This window comes from Paramormyrops kingsleyae, chromosome 10, assembly GCF_048594095.1.
Source record: "Paramormyrops kingsleyae isolate MSU_618 chromosome 10, PKINGS_0.4, whole genome shotgun sequence".
NCBI lineage: Eukaryota > Metazoa > Chordata > Actinopteri > Osteoglossiformes > Mormyridae > Paramormyrops > Paramormyrops kingsleyae.
In genome coordinates this window covers 9,250,745-9,271,695 of record NC_132806.1, presented here as the reverse complement: position 1 = coordinate 9,271,695, position 20,951 = coordinate 9,250,745, and the positions used below count along the sequence as shown (strand labels likewise).

Below are 20,951 nucleotides of genomic sequence, written 5' to 3'. Positions count from 1 at the left end.
TCGATTCATGGATCAAATACCTGTTGTGAATTTTGCCGTTAAGCTCCTTGTTAGAGAACAGCAAGTTGTGTACTGAAACAGTTGGACATGTGCATTCAAAAGTTTATGGAAGGTCACCTATAAAGGTTATAGTACATTTTAGGTTCAACCTGAAATTTCGTCCGAAAGCCGAATATCCCTAACTTTTTGTGAGTAGTGTATAATCTGCTAGGAGTACTTTGCCGCAGGGGCTGAGTTCACGTTGTTCAAGAGTTCGCAACTTTGTCAGTCATTGTTATTTTAGTGATAAAAAATTAAATTCTGATTAGACCGCCTGTACGTTACAGTATAATATATAACGGAGACTATACGTTAATGCTCCGCATTTTGTATTTACTGAATATTACAATATACCAACGTCTGATGGACTTACTGAAGCCCACCAAGGTACTCGACGTAGGCGGAAAAGCGGGACACATGCACGCTAAAAGTAGAACTGGCCAATAGAAATCCCGGAGCGGGATGATTGGCAGTCCATAGTAACCAATCCGGACTTCCTTTACTGAACGGGCTCTTTATCTTGTGCTATATAGCTTGCCACGAGTTGGCGTTGAAAGAGAGAATCCATCTTGTAGCGTACTCTCGATTGTTTCAGCAGTAAGCGGAGTTTCTAATTCTATTTAGGTGCTGCACATTATAATAAGCGGTGGTATGCTGTGTGTTAGTTGCATGAAGAGTGTTGAGGAGCGGCGCCGCGTTGGGGTGCATGTGTTATCGCGGTGGCCTTTGAGCTAATCGCATAGCGGTATTACGTAAGGCGAGTCGGGGACGATGTTTATAACTGTCCAGCTGCAGTCGGACGACTCGCTTTCAATTGATCGATCTGTTCGTGCATTTATTTGGTATATAATGCCTGACTGCGTAGCATGATTGCACTGTAAATGGGTTTTAGTGTCGGCTGCCATATTGTGCTTTGCGGCCTTGCTAATCAAAATGGTGGGAAACCGTCGCCGAACGCGGCGAATCGCGTTTAATGCCCACATTCCTTACTCTCCGCACAGATAAAAGGATCCGCCGACAACCATGTCTGACAGCGAGCAGCAGTTCATGGAGACGTCCGAAAACGGCCACGAAGGCGAGGAGGACCTGAACGGGGCCGAGGCTGCGGAGCAGACGGAAGCCGCGGTCGAAGCTGAAAATGTAGCCGAGGGCGACGAAGCGGAGGACGACTCGCAAAACGGCGCGGTGGAAGGCGGGCAGATCAACGCCAGCAAGGGCGAGGAGGACGCGGGGTACGTCCAGGGGGCTCCACACATGCGATCGGGCGCTGTATTGTTTCGGGGAGGCCGCCTGTGCCGGTTCAAGCGAGCCTGCCGAAAACCTCTTTGTTCTTGGGTCTTTGTTGGCGCCATGTGCTGCGCGATGGGGGATGGGCGCTGTGCGTGAATTAACGCCGCTAGCCGTTTTCTTTGCAGATGCATAGAAAGCGGATTCTTTAAGACTGATTCAAATAGCGGCTGGCAGCGCTGTGATGGTGGCTTTGGGTTTTAGGTGTCGCATTGCTTGTTAGATACGCACGTAATGCGCATACTCTCACAGCGGTGCGATCCTCTCGTAGGAAAATGTTTGTTGGTGGCCTCAGCTGGGACACCAGCAAAAAAGACCTCAAAGATTACTTCTCCAAATTTGGGGAAGTGACTGACTGCACCATAAAGATGGACCCCAACACGGGAAGATCAAGGGGGTTTGGGTTCATCCTCTTCAAAGACGCTGCTAGCGTAGAAAAGGTGAGCCCCCCTGCATCTTGGTGACCGGTTTGCATCTTCCGGCTTGTCATTTTGTATAGTGACTTAAGGAACGATGGTGCTGTTTCACAGGTACTCGAACAGAAAGAGCACCGATTAGACGGGCGTCAGATTGACCCAAAAAAGGCCATGGCTATGAAAAAGGAGCCAGTGAAAAAGATCTTTGTGGGTGGTCTGAATCCAGAAACCACCGAAGAAAAGATCCGGGAATATTTTGGGACATTTGGGGAGGTCCGTGGCCGATTCATCTTCTACATCCCCCTGAACTGTGTCTAAGTCTGGAGTTATCGGGTTTATGGTGATCTCTGTTTGTTCCAGATTGAAGCTATTGAGCTTCCAATGGATCCAAAGTCCAATAAAAGGAGGGGCTTTGTATTCATCACATTTAAGGAAGAATCTCCTGTTAAAAAAGTCCTTGAGAAGAAATACCATAATGTTAGTGGAAGCAAGGTAACGAACGGAAAGGAAGACCTTGTATGTATATTTTAATTTCTTTTCCTTTTGTTAGTACTTTTGACATTTAGTCATGAGCAGTTTGGCTGTGTGATTGCATGTTATTTAGCATGTTATTTAAAATGTTATTGCATGTTAAACTTGATTTGCCAAGTGTCTGCTAGGGTAGCTATAGCTTGAGGATGTTGCTTATGCTGTGATGCTTTTGGTAAATGTGGTGTTGTAATGACCCCTTTCTCTTAGGGTTCACCGTTCTGGGCAACTTACTGACCGTGTGTGCCCCCCCCTTTTCAATTTCAGTGCGAGATTAAAATTGCCCAGCCCAAGGAGGTATACCAGCAGCAGCAATTTGGTGGCCGCGGCGGGTATGGGCGAGGCAGGGGCCGCGGAGGCGGTGAGTGCAGCCTGGCATTGAGCTCTCCCGGCAGCCGTGTTTTTTGGGACCAGTGGCCTGAAGACTCCTCTCTATCATTCTCAGGCCAGAATCAGAACTGGAACCAGGGATACAACAACTACTGGAATCAGGGCTATGGAAACCAGGGCTATGGCTATGGTGGCCAACAGGGGTATGGTGGTTACGGAGGCTATGGGAACTATGACTACTCGGCTGGTTACTATGGCTACGGTGGAAGCTATGACTACAGTGAGTATTGGGTGCTGTCAGCTATGTATTTAATCTTAAGTCTGTTCAGAGATTCAGAAGTCCTTTACTCTTTAGACCAGGGCAATACGAGCTATGGGAAGACTCCAAGACGCGGGGGACACCAGAGTAACTACAAGCCATACTGATCATCCATAGCAGAGGTATGTATTTTGATACCAAGGCTGTGTCTGTTTAAAGGGCCAAGACTCCAAATGTGGGACCTGTCACTTGCCAGGCAGATGAATCTCCATGTAGTTTTGGCTGCTGGAGGTGCGTATCTGGTGCAGCCTAAACCCAAGTCGACAGGGTGCTGAAATAGGTGCTGGGGGGTGGGTGGTATTAAACGGCGACTCGTTCTTGCTTTGCAGGCGTTCAGTTCCTCTGCAGCATTCTAACCCCTGTATCTCAAATCCGGTCTCTCCGCATGCTTATGAAACGTGGCCGTTAATTCTCCGTAGGTCTGTATGTAAGCAACATGTTCTCTTTTCCCTCTTTCAAGGACTAAAGTAATTATGACCGAGAGCCCACGGTCTGGCCACAGCGAGCGTGGGGTCTGACTTTTGGAGTTGGCAGGATTTAGAATCATGCTTCATTTGTACAGAACAAGTGAGGAATTGGGGAAGCAAATGTCACTTTTCCACTTTTTATTTTATATTGTTTTGTGTCCATATGCATTTCCAGCAATGGAAGTGGTATTTTTACTGTACTTTTTGGTACCTTTTTTGAATCTAATGTATTGTATGGTTGTATTTTACATGTCTACTGGATTTACCACAAGTTCAGAGCTATTGGAGCTTTTGAAATAAACAACTTTGAGTAATTTTTCAGTGTTTCTAGACTTAGTTTTTCCTAGTGCTGAGTGTCAATGCAAGTTGCATGGCAGAGCTGGGGATGGGTAAGATTTAAAAGGGATTAAACGCAGAGTTCATTGTAAGCTTGTCTAGTGAATGTCAGCAGTTGGCTAATAAGGACAACCAGCATTTTTGGCTTTTAAGGAATTTTAATTTTTTTCTTTCTTTCCCTTGTCTTCAAATAAAAGTGGCTTTAATAGTTCTGCTCTAAGCATAAGCCTGTACATGTAAGAGGGCACCCCCTCTCTCACTGGAAACTCATTCCTCTAGTGTCTTGGGCAAATTGTTAGAAATAAACTTTTGGTTTATATAATGCGTGTGAATCCTTTATTTGCCTATTGCGTTGTGGTTAATGCTAAATGTAAAATGGTAATGTTTTTTGTGATCGCATACTGTGGTAGTGTGTCGTTCTCATGACGGAGGACAACCTACCTGAACTGAGAGGTTTGTGTGAATATTTTGGGCTTCTGTGTATCTAAAGACCTTTTTTGGGCATCATGACCATATATATATCGTGGCTTTAGCGACGTCATCGGAGGGGTTTGCGAGTTCGTACAGACTCACGGAAAACGCTGTTAAAATTACCCTTGTGACTGGATGGTAAGTGCAATTTATGGCTTCGGGACTGAACTTTTAGGTGCAGCTGGATGGTGATCAGACTTCTGTGCAGAAAACATGGCAAAGTGGTGGCAGCTGGGGTGTGAATATTGGATCAAATTTGCTCTGTTTTTGATAGGATGCGTTTGCAGTTGCTCCAGGGATTGTCGCTTTTAATGCTGCAGCATCTCCGATTTTTGTGGATGTGTGTGGATTCGGAAACTGATCTGAATGGGTGCTTGGGTGCAAGTGCTGCAAACGAATTTCAGGATTTCATATTGCCTTTATTTAATGTTGTATAGATACTGTAAGCCTGTACATTTTCTTTAGGATTAAATAGCACCACAAAACACGCCGGAGGCTTCTGGGAGCAGTGTTTCAAAATGACAATGTTTTGCTTAATTTCCCCTGTGATCATAAAGGGTTTGCCCACAGTGACCCATCACTCACAGTAAGCCATCACTCACAGTAACCCATCACTCACAGGGTCCTCAGACTTCGACATGCCACATGCAGAACTGTAGGCTCTCTGCTGACTTCTTTCCATGTGCGTTCATGCTATTCCTTGTGAAGCAGAACCTGAGGAGGAATAAATCTCATTTTATGCAAGAAGATAGCATACAAATCAGAGCAAGCATTTGTCCTATAAATATTCCACAAACCTTTTTCATTCTGCTCCTTAGCTGCCATATCTTTTAAAGAGAGGGAAAAGTACACTTTCAGTTGACATTTTCTCTAGTGATCTTGCTCTTGAATGACCTACGCTGTAATACTTACCTGACAGGAAACGATCAATTTTCCCCACGACCAGCTGTGCATCTTCCATGCTAAAGCACAGCGGTGGTTTGAACTTAAGCACGTTCTCCCCTGGTCCGTCGGTGCTCATGCAGACCAATTCTTCTTTCAACCTGGGATGGAAGGGCTCCTTATAGACCTTCAACCTAGTGTTGGTGTCTCCCAATCCTAAATTTTGCTCCTTTTCGTGACATTGGTGCAATACTGAAAATTATTCCCAAAATTTTAAAGGAGTTCCAATTTTCCCAGAAGTTCCACTGTGTGAGTGATGACCTTTAACGAGGTTTGTTTAATGTCAGTGATATGTTTTGGTTTGAGGACAGTAAGTCATTTGCCTGGTGTCTTTTTTTTTTTTTTTTTAAATTTATATATAATATGATGCTGTTAACTGGTGACTCAAAGGGCTGAGGACTTGGTGTGCCCCCTTCTGTTGCTCTGGGTGTGCACCTAGAGACCCCCACCTTAATGTACCTGTGTGATGCTCCCTCAGGGTAGAGAGGGGAGGGAGCTCTGCTTATCCTGTGAGAATGTGCTTTGCAGCCTTTTGCTCACCTCCTCACTAGCTCTGATGCCTCCTCTGTGGCTGGGGTCCGCTGTGCCCGTTCCTTCACCAGCTCGAGGCCAACAAACAGCCCCACCCCTCTAGAATGGAGAGAGGTACCCTCCTTATTCTCGGGTGGACAGGTAAGAACCTTTGTATTATTATGTTTGTGGAATAGTAGATCCCAGAGAAACGGTCCGGTGTGAACCTGAAACTATGGTTTGATAAATGATGGAACTAATCTTGGTTAAAGCTAACCGTTTGGAGAATGCTGTGCCTTGAGCGTTTGCATGGGAGTGCCGAGGTTCCAGAACATAACCGTTTGTGTGCTGTAGATGTTCATGCAAATACTCGGAGCAAACATCCCTTCAATTAAAAATGCACCTGCTGTTCGCACAAGTTCTTTTTCTCTCTATATCTTACTGCAGAGCAACTTCTAAGCTATGTTCCTCAAGCTCAGTACTAGACAGTAGCGATGTGACTGTTCAGTATTTGCAGAAAGACCTGTTCACCGAACTCTGCGTTTTTGAGCCAATAAATTACATTACAAAGTCACAATTAGTGTTTGTCATGAATTGCAAGTGAAATGTGAAATTGAGGTCTGTGTTTAATATTCATTCATTCTCTTTAGGAGTGACGTGTATATAAGGGACAGCCATTTTCAGAGAGCAGACATTTTTCCAAAGTGATGTTAGGATTGGAGGTTGGGGTCAGGCTGCACTCTAGGGGCAGTTTGGATCAAAGACTTTGCTGGAGGATCCAGTGCTTATTTTTGTTTGAATCTATGACCTTCCAGCCATGGGCACAGGTCCCCCCTCCCCCCAACCCACACACTGCCCCTTTCTTTTTGAGAAGGGTCTGCCTGTAGCTCTCACCTATGAGTTGGCCACCTCTGCCATAAATCCGTAAATCCCACCTGAGGGTAAGGAGATGACGCATATCTCATACATGGAATTATGGACTGTGTTTTGATGTAAAGGTTTTCGCTAAGGATATAAATACCACTAACTTATAAAAGCATTGTCACCAGTCACCCTGCTAACAATATATATTACTACTCAATGTCTACCAAGTTGTAAAATGGTTTCACCAGCGAAGGGCTTCATTAGTCACCTTTTATCCATGTAATTTTAAAATATTCAATGTGTATAAACATTTTTGCCAGTTAAGGGCTTTTGATAAAGAATTGCATTGGTAAATGCACAGAAAACTGATGTGTCAAGCTTAAATGGGAAAACCAGCATCGTTGGACATAAATGACTTGTAAAGGGATTTAATTTGCGTCTCCAATTATGCAGATTTCCTTCTCTGTTTTGTTTAGTTTAACATAAAACTCATAAACGCGCACCTGACACAAGCCTTAAACATAAACTCACTTGTTTCAACACCACACCTGAGCAGTGGACAAGCTTCTGACAAAAAGGAAACCTGTTTGTGGTGGTAGAGATGAGGGGAATCTATCAAAATGTAGCATCATGATGATAGTGACCACAATTTACGGTTATCAGTGAATCATAACCGAGGTACTGAAGATAATCCACAGACTTCGTAGTGAGCAGTTTAATGCAGAAACTATTTTCTTGTACCGAACTCCACACACCAATGGTATCACTGTGCAGCGAATATTGCCAGGGTGCTTCTGCTCCAATCTTCTACAGTCATACGATTGTGTATAATGTACGAAAGTTCTGCGTTAAACTGCGCATTACTTTCAATACTGATTATTTTCAATAACTGGATCGTGATTTCGGGTAAGACATTGCTTTGGAGTTTTTCCATTTTATGTTTTTTTTTTGTTTAGCACTTTAATCACCACAGAAAGCATTCTGTCACATATTTGAGAGAAGCCCAACATTTCTACAGCCGATATCTCCAAGACTAGGCAACCCCTAGGGCCGAGCTCTTCAAATCTGGACCTCGATTCCAAATCCAGGCCTTGTTTTCAGTTCTCCAAGGTAGTTAGTTTTAATGATTACTGACTCTAATTGGCCACAGTGGCTTCACACCTGGGTCACAGGTAAAGGAAGGCTGGAAAATCAGCAGGGCTCGGACCTGGAGGACCGTGATTTGAATAACCCTGCCCTAGTAGAACAATCTAGATGGATAGATAGCACTTAGCCCCTCTACAGCATACGTTTTCTTCTTTTTTTCAATTTTGGGGTGAACTGCCCCTTAAATGCTGAAACAAAGACGCCAAAACAATATGTCTCCTAATCTTCTGTGTACATCTTTTCCTAACCCTCGAATGAAATTCATTGACTGAGCAAGTTCATTCATGGGTGAGGTCTGCAACCAGACCATTTTGGCTTTTTCCTCAATCTCTTTTGTAAGGGGAGGTGGCATACGGGAATCTTCCCCAGATCACACAAAGTCCTCACCGTACATCTCCAATGATCGAATGCTTGGTCTGTAGCTGTTTCAGGAGGTTTAGCAGTTGTTCTCCAACTGAGGCTGCATTCCTCCTCAAGTCGTCTTCCTCAATCACATCCAGGACTGCCAACCCAACTGCACAGGACACGGGATTTCCACCAAACTGCCAAAAAAAGGAATGGTTGATGAGAACCGCTGAGAAGCTCCGTAAGCGTGGTGAAAGCAGATGACCGCAGTCAGGACTAGAGTGAGCGGGTGCAAGATCTTGCTTTTTACCGTGTTGAAATACTCTACGCCAGTGGCTGCAAAGGCATCTGCGATCTCCTGTGTCGTCACCACGCAGGATAATGGGTGCCCGTTGCCCATGGGTTTGCCCATAGTCACAATGTCGGGGCAGAAATCGTCCCCCTGTAGCTGGAAGGCCCAGAAGTGGCTTCCCACCCGGCCGAAGCCCACCTGCACCTCGTCTGCCACAAATACCCCACCTGCAGCATGTACATGGCTGCAGCCAAGGGATGGACCCGTAAACAGTGTGTCACTGGCTACAAGTTCATATGAAGATTATTTTAAGTATTCAGAACTTTTGTTTTACTTGTATAGAGTCACTATACACTATTTATGCTGAAGTGTTAAAAGCAGGACATAACAGGCATGGAGTAAAACGTTGTCGTGTAACTGAGTATGGTCCTTAGGCAATAGTAAACACCACAACCTAGTGCAGGAGTGGCCAATCTTATCCGCAAAGGGCCGGTGTGTATGCAGGTTTTTGGGATAACCTGTAGGTCAGCTGTCCAAACCCAGGTGTGAGGACTCTTCAGCCAATCAGTCCTCTAATTAGTAATCTAATTAGGGAGTTGCAGCGAAAACCCGCATACACACCGGCCCTTTGCGGGTAAGATTGGCCATCCCTGACCTAGTGTTTACTAATCTAGTCCTCGGGTATACAAAGCCGGTCTATGTTTTTGCTCCCTCTGTGCTCGCTGTCAGGCAGCCTTTTGTTCCAAGAGGGAGCAAAATTGTGGACTGTCTGTGGGTCCCCAAGGACCAGATGGGGAGACTGTCAACCAATACACACTCATAGAGGAGAACATACATACTCTGCTACCTTCTTGGAGTAACCTGAGGGTAAAATGATCTGTCCTGCAACGCTGGGCAGAGACTCGGCGAAAAAAGCAGCAACCTGCAGGAAGAAATGGTGAGTACTGATGTACAGGTTAAGTACAATAATAAGGATGGATGGAGCACTTTTAAAAAGTAAAGATGTATTCCCCCAAAATCAGATGTTTTAATCAAATTTTTATATATACAGTATCAGTGGTTTCAGTTAACCATGGTCCAAACAATAAATATTGTAAAATGTAACAATATGCGTTTTCATTGTTTACTGTATGTAATTTATCATTTACCATACATAAGTACACAAAAATCATGTGTATGTGAGATGGTTCACTTATCCACAGTTTAGTCCAGGGGTGGCCAATCTTATCCGCAAAGGGCCGGTGTGTATGCGGGTTTTCGCTGCAACTCCCTAATTCGATTACTAATTAGAGGACTGATTGGCTGAAGAGTCCTCACACCTGGGTATGAACAGCTGACCTACAGGTTATCCCAGAAACCTGCATACACACCGGCCCTTTGCGGATAAGATTGGCCACCCCTGGTTTAGTCTATCCACAGTAGGTCTTGGAACGTATCACATGTCGATACAAGGGAGACTAGTGTGTGTATAGATATAAATGTGCTTTTACACTACAGCCATAGAGTACGGAATTACTAAAGGCTGGATGCATATATTGGTCCCTGGGGAGTAGGTCCAGACCTTGCGACCTTTCTTGTGGACTTCTCCAATGAGATCCTTCACAGCGTCTGCATAGGCTTGACCTGGGTCTGGGTGGTCCTCCCTGTACTTCCCCCTGTATGTGTCGGGGAGCGGCGCCTGGGTGTTCAAGAAGTGTGAGCTGGTGTAATCCTTTTAACTCTGGAGATACAGTGTACAACGTCCCGAATGTAAACTCCCTTTATACACACCACATGAACCCAGTCCTTCTGCCCCTCCAGTTTCCGGAACTTATAGGGGCTAATGTCAATCAAAGATGTCAAGTGGCCGTGGTATGCACTTAGAGGGAAATATGAATAATTTCAATATAAGAAGACATTTTTCTCTGCAGTTAGCAAGAAAAATCTTACTGAATGAATGGTTTGAGAGGGAAAAAGACTTACTGTTCCAGCACTATGACATCGTTGTGTTTTGTGTACTGTCGAGCGAGTCGCAGGGCCAGGTCATTAGCCTCTGACCTGTGAAGTAGCAAAAATGCCCAAATGTAATAACCATAAGCCCCAACAGCGACTCCCAGCATTACTGCAGACAGGACTTACCCGGAATTGACGAAGTAGAACACAGCAAGCTTTTCAGGCAGCGTGGCAGCCAGCCGCTCAGCGTAGTAAATGATGTTGTCATGCAGGAAGCGCGTGTTGGCATTCAGGAGCTCCATCTGCGCCGAGGCCGCCTTGGTGACAGCTGGGTTGCAGTGTCCAACTGTGTCGCCCGATTCAATAAAGCTTTAAAAGTCTGATAGTATCTGAATTCTTAAATATCAGATGGTTATGGCATCGATGCTGTTTCTAAACAACTATTCTTAATCTCTAAATTGACTTGTATATGACGGACGATTAGATCCATTTACAAAAAAGTCAGAATTCCGGCAGTTTAAGTAATATAACAAATATCTCTATATTAGACCTAAGAACATTCACGAATCATGTGGCACTTACTCCCTTAATGCTTAATTAACGTTAACGTAACGAATCAAATACATGCGCAGACTTGACAGGACTTTAAAGGCGATAAAACAGCCAAGTGTTAACTGACAGGTATTTTCCTAGACTAGTTGCGCCCAATGGCACATATTAAGAGGACCGCTAGAGGGTGACGTAACGTTCCCATAACGTGCGTTTCCCTACCGTGCTGGACATTGCTGATACAGTCCAGGTACCGTTTCCCATTTTCGTCGTATAAATACTGACCACGAGCTCTTACTATTTTCACTGGATCATCTGAGAAAAACAGTCGACAGGACTTCCTGTAAGAGAGAAGACGTATATTATGCGAGACTGTGTATGTCCACTGTCTGTTTTAAGGTGCAGGTCCTACTACTAGTGAATCCTTTTCGAGATCTTAACTTTTGGTTCACTATCTGATAAATGCATATCCACAGACATGGAACTCAGTTAACAACTTACCCGATGAGCCTTTTCCTCATTGCAAGACAGGTATTTTTATCGAACCGCTCCATAGACGTGATTGTATGATTTCTTCTTCAGATTAAGAAATCCCACTAATACTTAAGAACGCTCCCGTGAAACTGGGGCCATGCATCACGTGTCCAGTACCGGAATGCGCCTGCGCAAACCGAGTTTTTATCTTGTCTTGAAGGACTGAAAATGCATGGATGGATGATTCATATTTGGATTTAACGTGTACTCCTTTATGACTAAGTTCTTTCAACGACATTTCACAACCATTTGGAAATAAGTTTTGCTTGTTTAATTTGTTTTTGTTGCAGGCAAGCTGATTTCTATGGCTTTATATGCAACATACTCGCTTTATGATTGGAACTTCAAGTAATTCATTTAATCAAAGGTCGATGAAGAAGATAATATTACTGTAATGGTAAAGTTACTATAATTCATAACAAAAGTTGTACTGGTACCGTAAACGTTTCCGTGGTTCGCCTAATACCCCATACAAAAATGTAATATATGGCCATATATGTAGGCTACTTATATTTGAAATAGTATGACATATATCTATACATATATTTGACTTATCTGAGAATATAATATATGCCTGCAACATATACCGGTATGAACATTTATGGGTCCAAACATGTGAAGAAAATATTTGAAGTTATCCATAAATGATGCTATATACAGTATATAGTCAGTACGTGAGATAAAAGATGCGTCACGATACATAATTAACGATGAACAAATATGATATACGTATTTAACGTGTTATTCATGACTTATTCCCTTAATAAGCCACAGGTTTACAGAACTGACATATATTAACTACCATATTAACTGCTTGAGATTAATGATGCGTCACAATTCATTATAATGAGGAATTAACATGACATCAGTATGTAACTAAGACTTAGTTTGTAGTTAATTAATACATAATACATAAGTAATAGTATAATACTATTTTATTTGTGTCCCGTGAAGTAGTGTCACCAATCATTCTAATCAATCTGAAATTGAAAGAAAACGTGTATCTGTAATATGTTGATTGTAACCAACTGGAAGATATATAAAAGCGCGATGCTGCTTTTCGTCAGTTTCCGTAGTGTAGTGGTTATCACGTTCGCCTCACACGCGAAAGGTCCCCGGTTCGAAACCGGGCGGAAACAATAATTGATTTATTTTAATTTCAAAGGCGATGGTTAAACTTATTTTTCTTTTTTGTCTCACGCGACTGTTTACAATTTTGTTAATATTGGTCAGAAATTAAGCAGAAACAATAATAATATGTTAAATAACATTTTATCAAACCACCAACTATCAGCAATCATACCATTAAAATATACAATTCAATTTTAAATAATTACTGCTACAAACATTACTTTTCTTAAAAATAAATCATGTTAGCTCTGAATGGCATCCTATTAGTCATTAACCAGTTTACCATGTGACCAGTACAATTACTGCACACCTAGAAGAATCTCAAGTAATAACAAATAAAACACAAAATAACAAAAACATTATCCTATATGTTGTTTCTATGGGAAAACCCATGCGTGCTTTTCCAAGTTACAAATATTGTTGTGACATATGTCTCCAAGAACACAATGACGTACGCTCATACGTTTCAGGGTATGGCATTGAACACAGGACAAACAGAGGTACAAGACATTACAGTACGAAACAGCACAATATAAAATGAGTAGGCAAAAAAAGCAATACATATGTGCAATGGGACCAGAGTTTAAAATGACAACAGTATGGAAAAATATTAAATATTATTATTTTAAATTGATGAACTTGTATTAGCAAACATTCCACAAGAACACAGGAATAATTGTTGCTGATAATGGGCCTCTGTACACCTATGTAGATATTCATTAAAACAGCTGTTTCCAGCTATTATAGTAATTTACAACATTAACAATGTCTACATAGTATTTCTGACCAATCTGATGTTATTTTAATGGACAAAAAAACTTTCTCTTTTCAAAAACAATGAAATTTCCAAGTGACCCCAAACTTTTTTTTTTTGTATATTTTTTTGCCGTTTTTTCATGATAATGGCATAATGTTCTTGAGCTCTTGTGAAAACGAACATAGTTTTTTTCGTGGTTTCATTTAGTCGGTAGTTTTCGTGTTCTTCCATTCATCACTGTATTGAAAGACAGATGGATGCCTGCGAAAACCCTGAATCAAACGTTTCACGGCTCACTTAGACTACAGTGCCTCTAAAGCTGAAGACTTGCTATCTTTCTTGACTAACACTAATGTTAATATTTTCTACTGCAAGGTATGACGGTTTTTCAGCCCGCGTCAAGCCTTGATTAAACAAATATGAGACGCGCTGATCAATATATTCCTGCATTTCTAACAGGATAAATCCATCTATGACATGCTGTGGCCGCAATAAATTAACGTTTGACTGTTTGTTCAACCTTGCAATGATTCCGTTATCACGGGAAAACAACGATTGTTCTTAGAGGAAATTATCCTATAATCATGAGAAAACAGCATAGAAATTATGTTCCATAGTTTGTCATAATTTCAATACTCAGTAACTCAGAAACTATTATACTTTCAATAATCAGTTATACACAACTCATAGAACCAGCGTTTCCGTAGTGTAGTGGTTATCACGTTCGCCTAACACGCGAAAGGTCCCCGGTTCGAAACCGGGCGGAAACATTAATTTTCTTAAAACATACATTGCGTTGAATAGCATCTAATTACTCATTACGCAGTTTACCATATGCCTAGGGCGCCACATGGGCCCTGATTTGATTAGTGCAATTACTACACACGTAGAAGAATCTCAAGTCATTTACGTGCAAATATGATGCAATTACACATAAAGCACAAATAACAAAAACAACTTGATATAAGCGCGTACGGGAAACCAATGTGTTATTTTCCATTAAGTGTTACGGGTGGGGTTAAGCCTGTATGTTTGCGCTGAATTATTTTTTATTGTTCATAACATTAACAATAACAATGTACATCAAAGAGACTGGTATTTTCAAATGTATAATAAGTTTATACAATGTATCGCCAGAAGTATATCAGAATACGTGTGCGTTTAATATAAAAGAAGTACAGAACATTTAAATAAAATTAATATAACAGAAAGAGAAGACTATACAGCCAGATCAAAGATTTACCATACTCGACTCTGAAATATATTTTAAAATGTATAATAATATATTCTGAATAGGTAACGTGACGCAAAGTCGAAACGTGACCGATGATTTGATTCTAATTATTTAATATGCCAATTTCAGTTCACCCTTTGCTACCCCAGCGTTCCACTTGAACCGATCGGGTTATGTAGGGCTGCACCCCCACGTCTAGGGGGAGGAGCGGCGGCCGCCTCACCTGGGGTCGATTTAAACGCACCTGTGAAGTAATGGAGTCTTTCCTGTGGGACAGCAGCTGGAGACGGCATGACAGCACACCCAGACAGTGCGCTGCCCAGTCCGCTCGAGATGAGGTCAGTGTTTTATTTATTTATGTATATTTAAAGTGTATTTGAAGACACCCCCCCTCTCCGCATGGGCCTTGTTTCTAATTCATTTGCGTCGGTTAAAACCTACCAGTGGCATCCGCAGTATCGTTCATTCGGTTTGTTCAAACAATAGTTTGCCACATTTAGGTTTCACCGATGTCCTTTGGTTGTATTACCGTTGAGCGTGTGCTGTTTGTAATCGAGGGCCGTTTACGTCAGTTTCTAAGCTCGTTTGCTGTAGTATGCGGGTGTGGAATGTCATGCCGAATTTTGTTTCCTTTACTGCGCAAACGGTTCAGTTCACGCGCGCCCTCCTGATTTGGTTGTGGTTGGTGAAACTTTGACAAACTAGTAGCCATTTGAATCAAGCCTGTCTCTTTTACTCTTCCAGTGGCCGGTCCATTCCCTCATGGCCTAGTCTCACAGAGATGTCTTTGGACACCGTGCTCAACCTGAGTAGTCCCCACATGTGTGTCCCAGAACCCTGGCTTCTCCCTGGCTGTAGCTCCATGTACGACAGCTTGGTCAGGTTGGTCAGGAAATGATGTGCAAACTGTGACTGGTCAGTCCTTGTCCTGTGACTGCAGGTGTTTTGCTTTAAATAACCTCTTCCTCAGTTGCAGTAACTTGGAGACAAGCTCGCCTCTCTCTACTGTGAGCACAGATGATGCGAATGATGCTTTTGTGCAGAAGCCTCGCAGGTACTGTCCTGAGTCCCCAAGTCTCAGCTTGTGCCTTTCTCATACTGTCCTGAGCCCCCAAGTCTCACAGACCCATACATATGTCTCGTACTGTCCTTTGTTGACTGAAGTACGTTCCAGGGTTGCCAGCTTCAGTCAGCTGACCGGTGTGAGATTTTCAATTCAAGACAAGTCTGCACACTTGGATGTATGTAAGAGTTTTATTACCTTGTGAATAGTATGTAGAGTTTGCAAACTGCCTCAATGCTTTAAATATAGCTAATTTAGGTTTATAATGGAATAATATAGATTTGCCAAAGATTTCTTTCATGATGGAATCAAAGCGTGAGTCACACCAGATGCATAAGAGTTGGCAGCCCTGCATCCACTTTGACTTGCACTTGGTTGTTTTGTCCTGGGAATCTTATTGTCCTGTTTCCCAGCCCCAGCAGCCAGATCACCATCATGCCCCAGTACGTCCTGGATAAAGTGTGTTGCTGGATTAGTGTTGATATCTGGTTTAAACTCCTTAAATCAGGTCTTCAATCCTGGAGCGCTGTATACTGCGGATGTCCACCTCCAGTGTTGCTGTGGGGACAGAAGACATGGACGGTATAAGAAGGTTGGACACATGACTGAGACTGTTCTTGTTGTGGTCTAAATGATGGCAGTGATGCTGCAACTGCACCCTCTAGTTGGTTTAACCCACTTCCTATTAATGCTATCAGTCCCGGTTGGTTAAGCTGCAGTGAAAACTAACTAGTTTCTTTACCGTACTGATGAGATTGTGGCTGAGCTGCCAAAATTTGTATCTAGCCATGGTCAGAAGACTGTCTTCTGTGTAAATAAGTACTTTCTACGTTGTCTACAAGATGTTGATGTCTGTTCCCTCAGATCCCAGTCTGAGACACGCTGGTGGTATCGACCTCTGGATCCGTCCAGGTGTGAAACCAACGAGTCTGTCTTGAAGCGCCGACAGAAGCAGATTCATTATGGAAAGAACACAGTTGGTTACCAGAACTACCTGCGGCAGGTCCCCAAGTATGCTAACTCTCTCGTATGAAGATCACACTTAAACACTCCATAATTGGTAAGAAGTCGTGTGCTGGAATCAAATGAGTATTGGGAGATCTTGGTAAGATGCAGTCCTTTAATTTCCTGGGGTATTCTTGGATAGGCTCCAGACCCCCCCATGACCCCGAATAGGGCAAGCTGACAGAAAATGGATGGATGCATCAAGTATGGTGCAGCCTTTGCTATATTGGGTGTTTCTCGGGCGGCGTTCAGAAGTTTGTATTGTATAGAAATTCGATTTATTCGACTAGCACTTGGTCTAGAAGCAGTAGGAATCCAAGAGCAGTTATCAGAATGGCTTTTAATTTGCAGCTGTACATAATTTTGCTTGCATGAGATTCATCGGACTTAAGCCTGTGGGTCTTGTGTACTTGCAGGTGTTTCCGCATCCCTGGACTGCACCCCCGCACCCCTAACAAATATCGCACATATAGCCGCCGCTCCTGGGACATGCAGATACGCCTATGGAGACGAGCACTTCACGAATGGGACCCCCCCTCTGATGCACCCTGTCCTGCTGCTTTGCCAGAGGCGGGAGCAGAGAAGCAGGATCCTGTGGAGCAAATGTGAGTCCTGTCCTTGGTGATGGCACTGGTATCAATGAGGAGGTAATGAGCAGTTGTGGTTGGTCCTCACAGGGGACACCTGCTGGAGAAAACTGGTGCTGAGCTGTGTGAGGGAAGAGAAGGGGAAGCATCAGAAAGCACTGAGGATCTGTCCATGCTGCAGTCCTCTCCTCCAGCCCAGATTTCTCCAGACAGTTCTTGGGTCTCTATGCAGGTATGTTGATTTAAATGTGGGGGGTGGTATTGTTCCCCTCGGATCTGGCTTTCAAGCTCTAAATGCATCCCTCTGCTTCCCATCTACACAGGGTTACAGGTTTTTTGTCATGTTGATCATCTAATTCAGTTATGGTCTTTGCTTTCTCCAGGCCAACACTACTGTGTTCCGGTCTTCACCCCCACAGCCCAGCCTGGCTTACTCTTTCAGCGCTCAGCTTTCGGCTGAAGAGAACGTGCTGGGTTGGCTGCGCTTCCTCATGGAGAATGACCGTGCCCAGTGCGCTCAGGCAGAGCGGCCCGCTTGTGGTGACCAGCTGCCATGGAGACTGTAGTGAGCAGGGCATCAAGTCACTGTTCCTTTATTACAAGCTACAAAGGATTTGTTTCTCTTAACGTGTTTGTTTTGCATGGATATGCGCACATCTTGGTTCTGCACGCAATGGACATACGATGTACTACATGGTTTGTTTAGGGTTTGTTCAAGTTTGAAGCCAATCTCATCCACTGCTGCACTATTTAAACTGCCATTTTAAAGTTCTCCATCCACTCAGCTGGCTACTTACGACGCTCACTTTGTTCTGTCATTTGATGCCTTTCAGTTCAGTGTGACCCCTATACTCCTGGTCTCCAGTGACTCTGCATAGATCACACTTTGGCTTGATAAACTGTTTCATACATTCCCACATTGCTTGTCACTTGGTCCCTATTTCTCAATTTTTGATGTTCTTTGTGTGTGTTGGGGGGTGGGGGGTTTTATTTTCAGTTTGTCATTTTGTACTTTAGGTACTGATGTAAAGTGAAACTAATAATAAAAAAAAAATGCTGTAAAACTAGCTGGTGTCTTGTACACTTAATTTCTTTTGCGACTAAGGATCATTCCTCTTATCTATAGCTTTTGAGTGATTCAGTTTGGTAAATTGTGCGTCGATTTGATTTGGAGCACAGGCTTGTCGGGCTGGGGGTGAGGATTGCGGTAGGATGATTTGTCATGCGCTGCTCAGAATGGCCGCAAGGAGGCAAGAGGTTTACCGCTGTTCCGTAGTGGGAGAATACTAAGGCTCCCCCTTTGGGTGGGATAAGGTAGACTGCTTTTTTTTTTTTGTGTCATAGTTTCAATCAAATGTATCTTGGCGCTTGTTGAGCAGTACGCAAGAATTATGTCGCTTATAGTATGCATCTAGCCTTAATCCAAGAAAAGGTTTAATTGTTTACGTTCTTAATGTGCACGGCACTGGGAAGGCTCTATAACCAGACTGAAAATTACCTATAGTCGGCATGACTGCGCCTAATGACACAATGAGTGTCTAACTACATTACCCATAATTCCATTGTTGGTTATATCCACTGGGCAATCTCTTTGCAGACCGCATTTTTTATTGCAAAACTTAAAAATTATTTATTTGTTCTTGAAGCATATATCGTGCATATAATCTTGTTAATGTGATCATGACTAATTCATTTGTTGCCCCTTTTATGTTCATACTTCCGGCCACTCTCCGGAACCTTCACAAAATTTCTTGGGGAAATTCGAAATTGCTTTTTTTCTCCTCCTGGAGATATGCTATACTAATTTATGTCAATTAGCGCTTTATTAGGTAAGTATTAAAGTATGTATTTGACTAATAGCATAATAACGATGTATTGGATAATCTGAAAACACATAATCGGATGAAGGGAGTAGCAACACCCCTGACAGTTGGTCTGTCCCGCGGAGTATTTATCCTTAGCGCAAGGCCATTGATTGCGCCGTGCAGATCTTGGTTGCTAAGGAGACACATTGGGCAGGTAACACACATTCACGGTCGATAACTAGGTAATGTTAGCACACTATGTAGTTAGCTAGTTAGCCAACTAGATAGACAACACTGCACGCCTTGACATGTGCGTTTTGTTTTTTTAGCAACGCTGTTGGATGTTAGTTTGCTGTTGAAGGATGTATCGATGTGCATCTTAATGCCCGTTGTGTGCGGATGTAACGCCTGTACCCGCTGGTTGATGATATGCCATGTCATATTTATAGTCATGCCCTATATGAGTACTGTTTTCCTTTTGTAATAAAGGCCTCCGAGTTTGCTTCGCTTTGCGGAGCCCCCTCTGTATTCCGTTTATTATGCGATCGGGCTGTAAGAAAAAGGCATTAACCCGGCAGATACTCTCCTGGCCGTGGTGCACTTGGCAGCTGGCTAGCTAAACTATCCGGCAGTGGGTAGCAATTAAACCAGCTCCGGGGCTTAGGCTTTCTCTTTCGTTGGTGGTTAATCATTTCTATTCGGCCATTAAGCTAGCTAGATGGCGAATATTTATTAATTACTTTATCGTTAGATTACGTGTAACATCCCTCAGACAATATTTACTTGGCGCTTCAATACTGCTCGCCAGTAAATAAATATCAAATATGTATAACTACAGGATACGGCAGTCGGCTAAAAATAGCTCTATACTAGCACCAGTTTATTTGTTATGGTTCGCTGGCCAGTGAAGGAGCCTGACGTTCTGCTTTTATAGAATGTTGGTATGTGTTATGAAAAGGGATGTATACAGTGATTAGCATGTTTTAGGGATAATGCTATCTGGTGTTATGCTAGCTGCTCCGTATCGCTAGCGCTGCTTCGTTGCCAAGGTAACGGGCCCGTTTTAAATGGCCGCGGCTGCACGGTGAGCTCAGGCCGCTCTCGGGCCCCCCACCTCCGGGCCCCCATCCAAGTTATTGCGACGGCACCTTAAGCTATCTTCATCTGGTAGTTCCCTCTGGTCGTCAACAGGTTATGCTTGTAGTCATTTAGCGACTTCCCCTCATTAAAGCTTATGTCGTTGTCATAATAGTACTACTGATGTTGCTGGTGTAATGTGTTAGTGCGTCTCCCAGTGATAGAGTCCAGAAGGCGAGCTTGTATTTAAAGTATACGTATTTAAAGCACAAGGTATGTAAATAATTTTAACGGTGAGCTCATGCCTTTTGTTATGACTCCAGTCATTGAAACCTCATTATGACGACCTTATATACTCAGTCAGTGCTTCGCTTTCGAGTCGAGACAGATTGACCAGAACAAAGTCGCAGTTCGTTGGAACGTGGTTTTGCAGTAGCCGCAGCTCTCGGTTTTATTGCTGATTGTTGCTCCGTCTGCTTTCCATAACCAGCGAGCACAGAACAAAGGCAGAAGCGAACTCAAGATCTTCCTGTTCAGCTTGAGGGTGTTTAACTCGCCTGTTGCTTTCTGAGATGCGTGCTGTTGCTTTGACCAGCTTATTTTAACTTGTTATTCTGCAGCTTTTGTTGTTAGTGTGGTCCTGACTGAGATGAGTTGCATTTGTTCTGTATTTAGAAGTGCCACACGATCCTGGAACTGGGAAATTCTATAGAGTTGTTCTTTGGGGAGTGTGTGTGTGTGTGTGTGTGTGCGCGCGTGTGTGTACACGTGTGTCTGTTTGCATGAATGCATTCGCAAGCCTGGCTTTTCGTCAGTCGGGTGGATGGTCGGCTGGTTTGCAAACTCATCGTAGCAGCAGGTTCTGTAAGTTTGCATACGCCTATGGGCACCTGTCGCCGCTCGGCAATGCGGGAACCATAACCGTCCTGCTCAATGAGAGAGGGGGAGCGTGCAAAATGCTTTTGTGGGCCCTTGCCATGCATGT

The 20,951-nt window shown here is 43.3% G+C and overlaps 3 protein-coding genes and 2 non-coding genes across 9 annotated transcripts; 4 read left to right on the top strand and 1 right to left on the bottom strand.

The window, feature by feature from the left end:
* The first annotated feature begins 494 nt into the window (after positions 1 to 494).
* On the top strand, positions 495 to 4,044 carry hnrnpaba (heterogeneous nuclear ribonucleoprotein A/Ba). 2 transcript variants are annotated; one of them, XM_023833929.1, is made up of 9 exons: positions 495 to 636; positions 1,041 to 1,271; positions 1,598 to 1,766; positions 1,857 to 2,015; positions 2,103 to 2,258; positions 2,538 to 2,631; positions 2,716 to 2,880; positions 2,956 to 3,041; positions 3,380 to 4,044. In XM_023833929.1, the coding sequence occupies exons 2-8, from the start codon at positions 1,063 to 1,065 to the stop codon at positions 3,024 to 3,026; spliced, it is 1,023 nt and encodes a 340-aa protein (XP_023689697.1). In that variant the 5' UTR covers positions 495 to 636; positions 1,041 to 1,062; the 3' UTR covers positions 3,027 to 3,041; positions 3,380 to 4,044. The 2 variants fall into 2 exon arrangements, with proteins under 2 accessions (XP_023689697.1, XP_023689698.1); XM_023833930.1 differs by having other exon boundaries at positions 551 to 663.
* Positions 4,045 to 4,591: 547 nt separating this feature from the next.
* Positions 4,592 to 11,414, bottom strand: LOC140593277 (5-phosphohydroxy-L-lysine phospho-lyase-like). 2 transcript variants are annotated; one of them, XM_072717275.1, is made up of 13 exons: positions 11,275 to 11,414; positions 10,996 to 11,114; positions 10,411 to 10,570; positions 10,255 to 10,329; positions 10,063 to 10,150; positions 9,854 to 9,970; positions 9,132 to 9,214; positions 8,311 to 8,536; positions 8,043 to 8,197; positions 5,676 to 5,765; positions 5,106 to 5,236; positions 4,991 to 5,020; positions 4,592 to 4,907 (listed from the first exon to the last, which is right to left on the bottom strand). In XM_072717275.1, exons 1-13 carry the CDS (start codon positions 11,325 to 11,327, stop codon positions 4,882 to 4,884), a joined length of 1,353 nt encoding a protein of 450 aa, XP_072573376.1. In that variant the 5' UTR covers positions 11,328 to 11,414; the 3' UTR covers positions 4,592 to 4,881. The 2 variants fall into 2 exon arrangements, with proteins under 2 accessions (XP_072573376.1, XP_072573377.1); XM_072717276.1 differs by lacking the exon at positions 5,106 to 5,236.
* Positions 11,415 to 12,373: 959 nt separating this feature from the next.
* Positions 12,374 to 12,446, top strand: trnav-cac (transfer RNA valine (anticodon CAC)). The gene has a single exon. It is a non-coding gene; the product is annotated as a tRNA-Val (tRNA).
* A 1,446-nt stretch (positions 12,447 to 13,892) lies between these two features.
* trnav-aac (transfer RNA valine (anticodon AAC)) lies at positions 13,893 to 13,965 on the top strand. Its single transcript has one exon. It is a non-coding gene; the product is annotated as a tRNA-Val (tRNA).
* Positions 13,966 to 14,617: 652 nt separating this feature from the next.
* On the top strand, positions 14,618 to 18,151 carry slbp2 (stem-loop binding protein 2). Of its 3 annotated transcripts, none has more exons than XM_023833960.1 (8): positions 14,618 to 14,767; positions 15,174 to 15,293; positions 15,400 to 15,483; positions 16,001 to 16,084; positions 16,357 to 16,503; positions 16,914 to 17,102; positions 17,175 to 17,316; positions 17,468 to 18,151. In XM_023833960.1, the coding sequence occupies exons 1-8, from the start codon at positions 14,721 to 14,723 to the stop codon at positions 17,648 to 17,650; spliced, it is 996 nt and encodes a 331-aa protein (XP_023689728.1). In that variant the 5' UTR covers positions 14,618 to 14,720; the 3' UTR covers positions 17,651 to 18,151. The 3 variants fall into 3 exon arrangements, with proteins under 3 accessions (XP_023689728.1, XP_023689729.1, XP_023689727.1); XM_023833961.1 differs by having other exon boundaries at positions 15,174 to 15,311; positions 16,357 to 16,404; XM_023833959.1 differs by having other exon boundaries at positions 15,174 to 15,311.
* Positions 18,152 to 20,951: the final 2,800 nt, after the last annotated feature.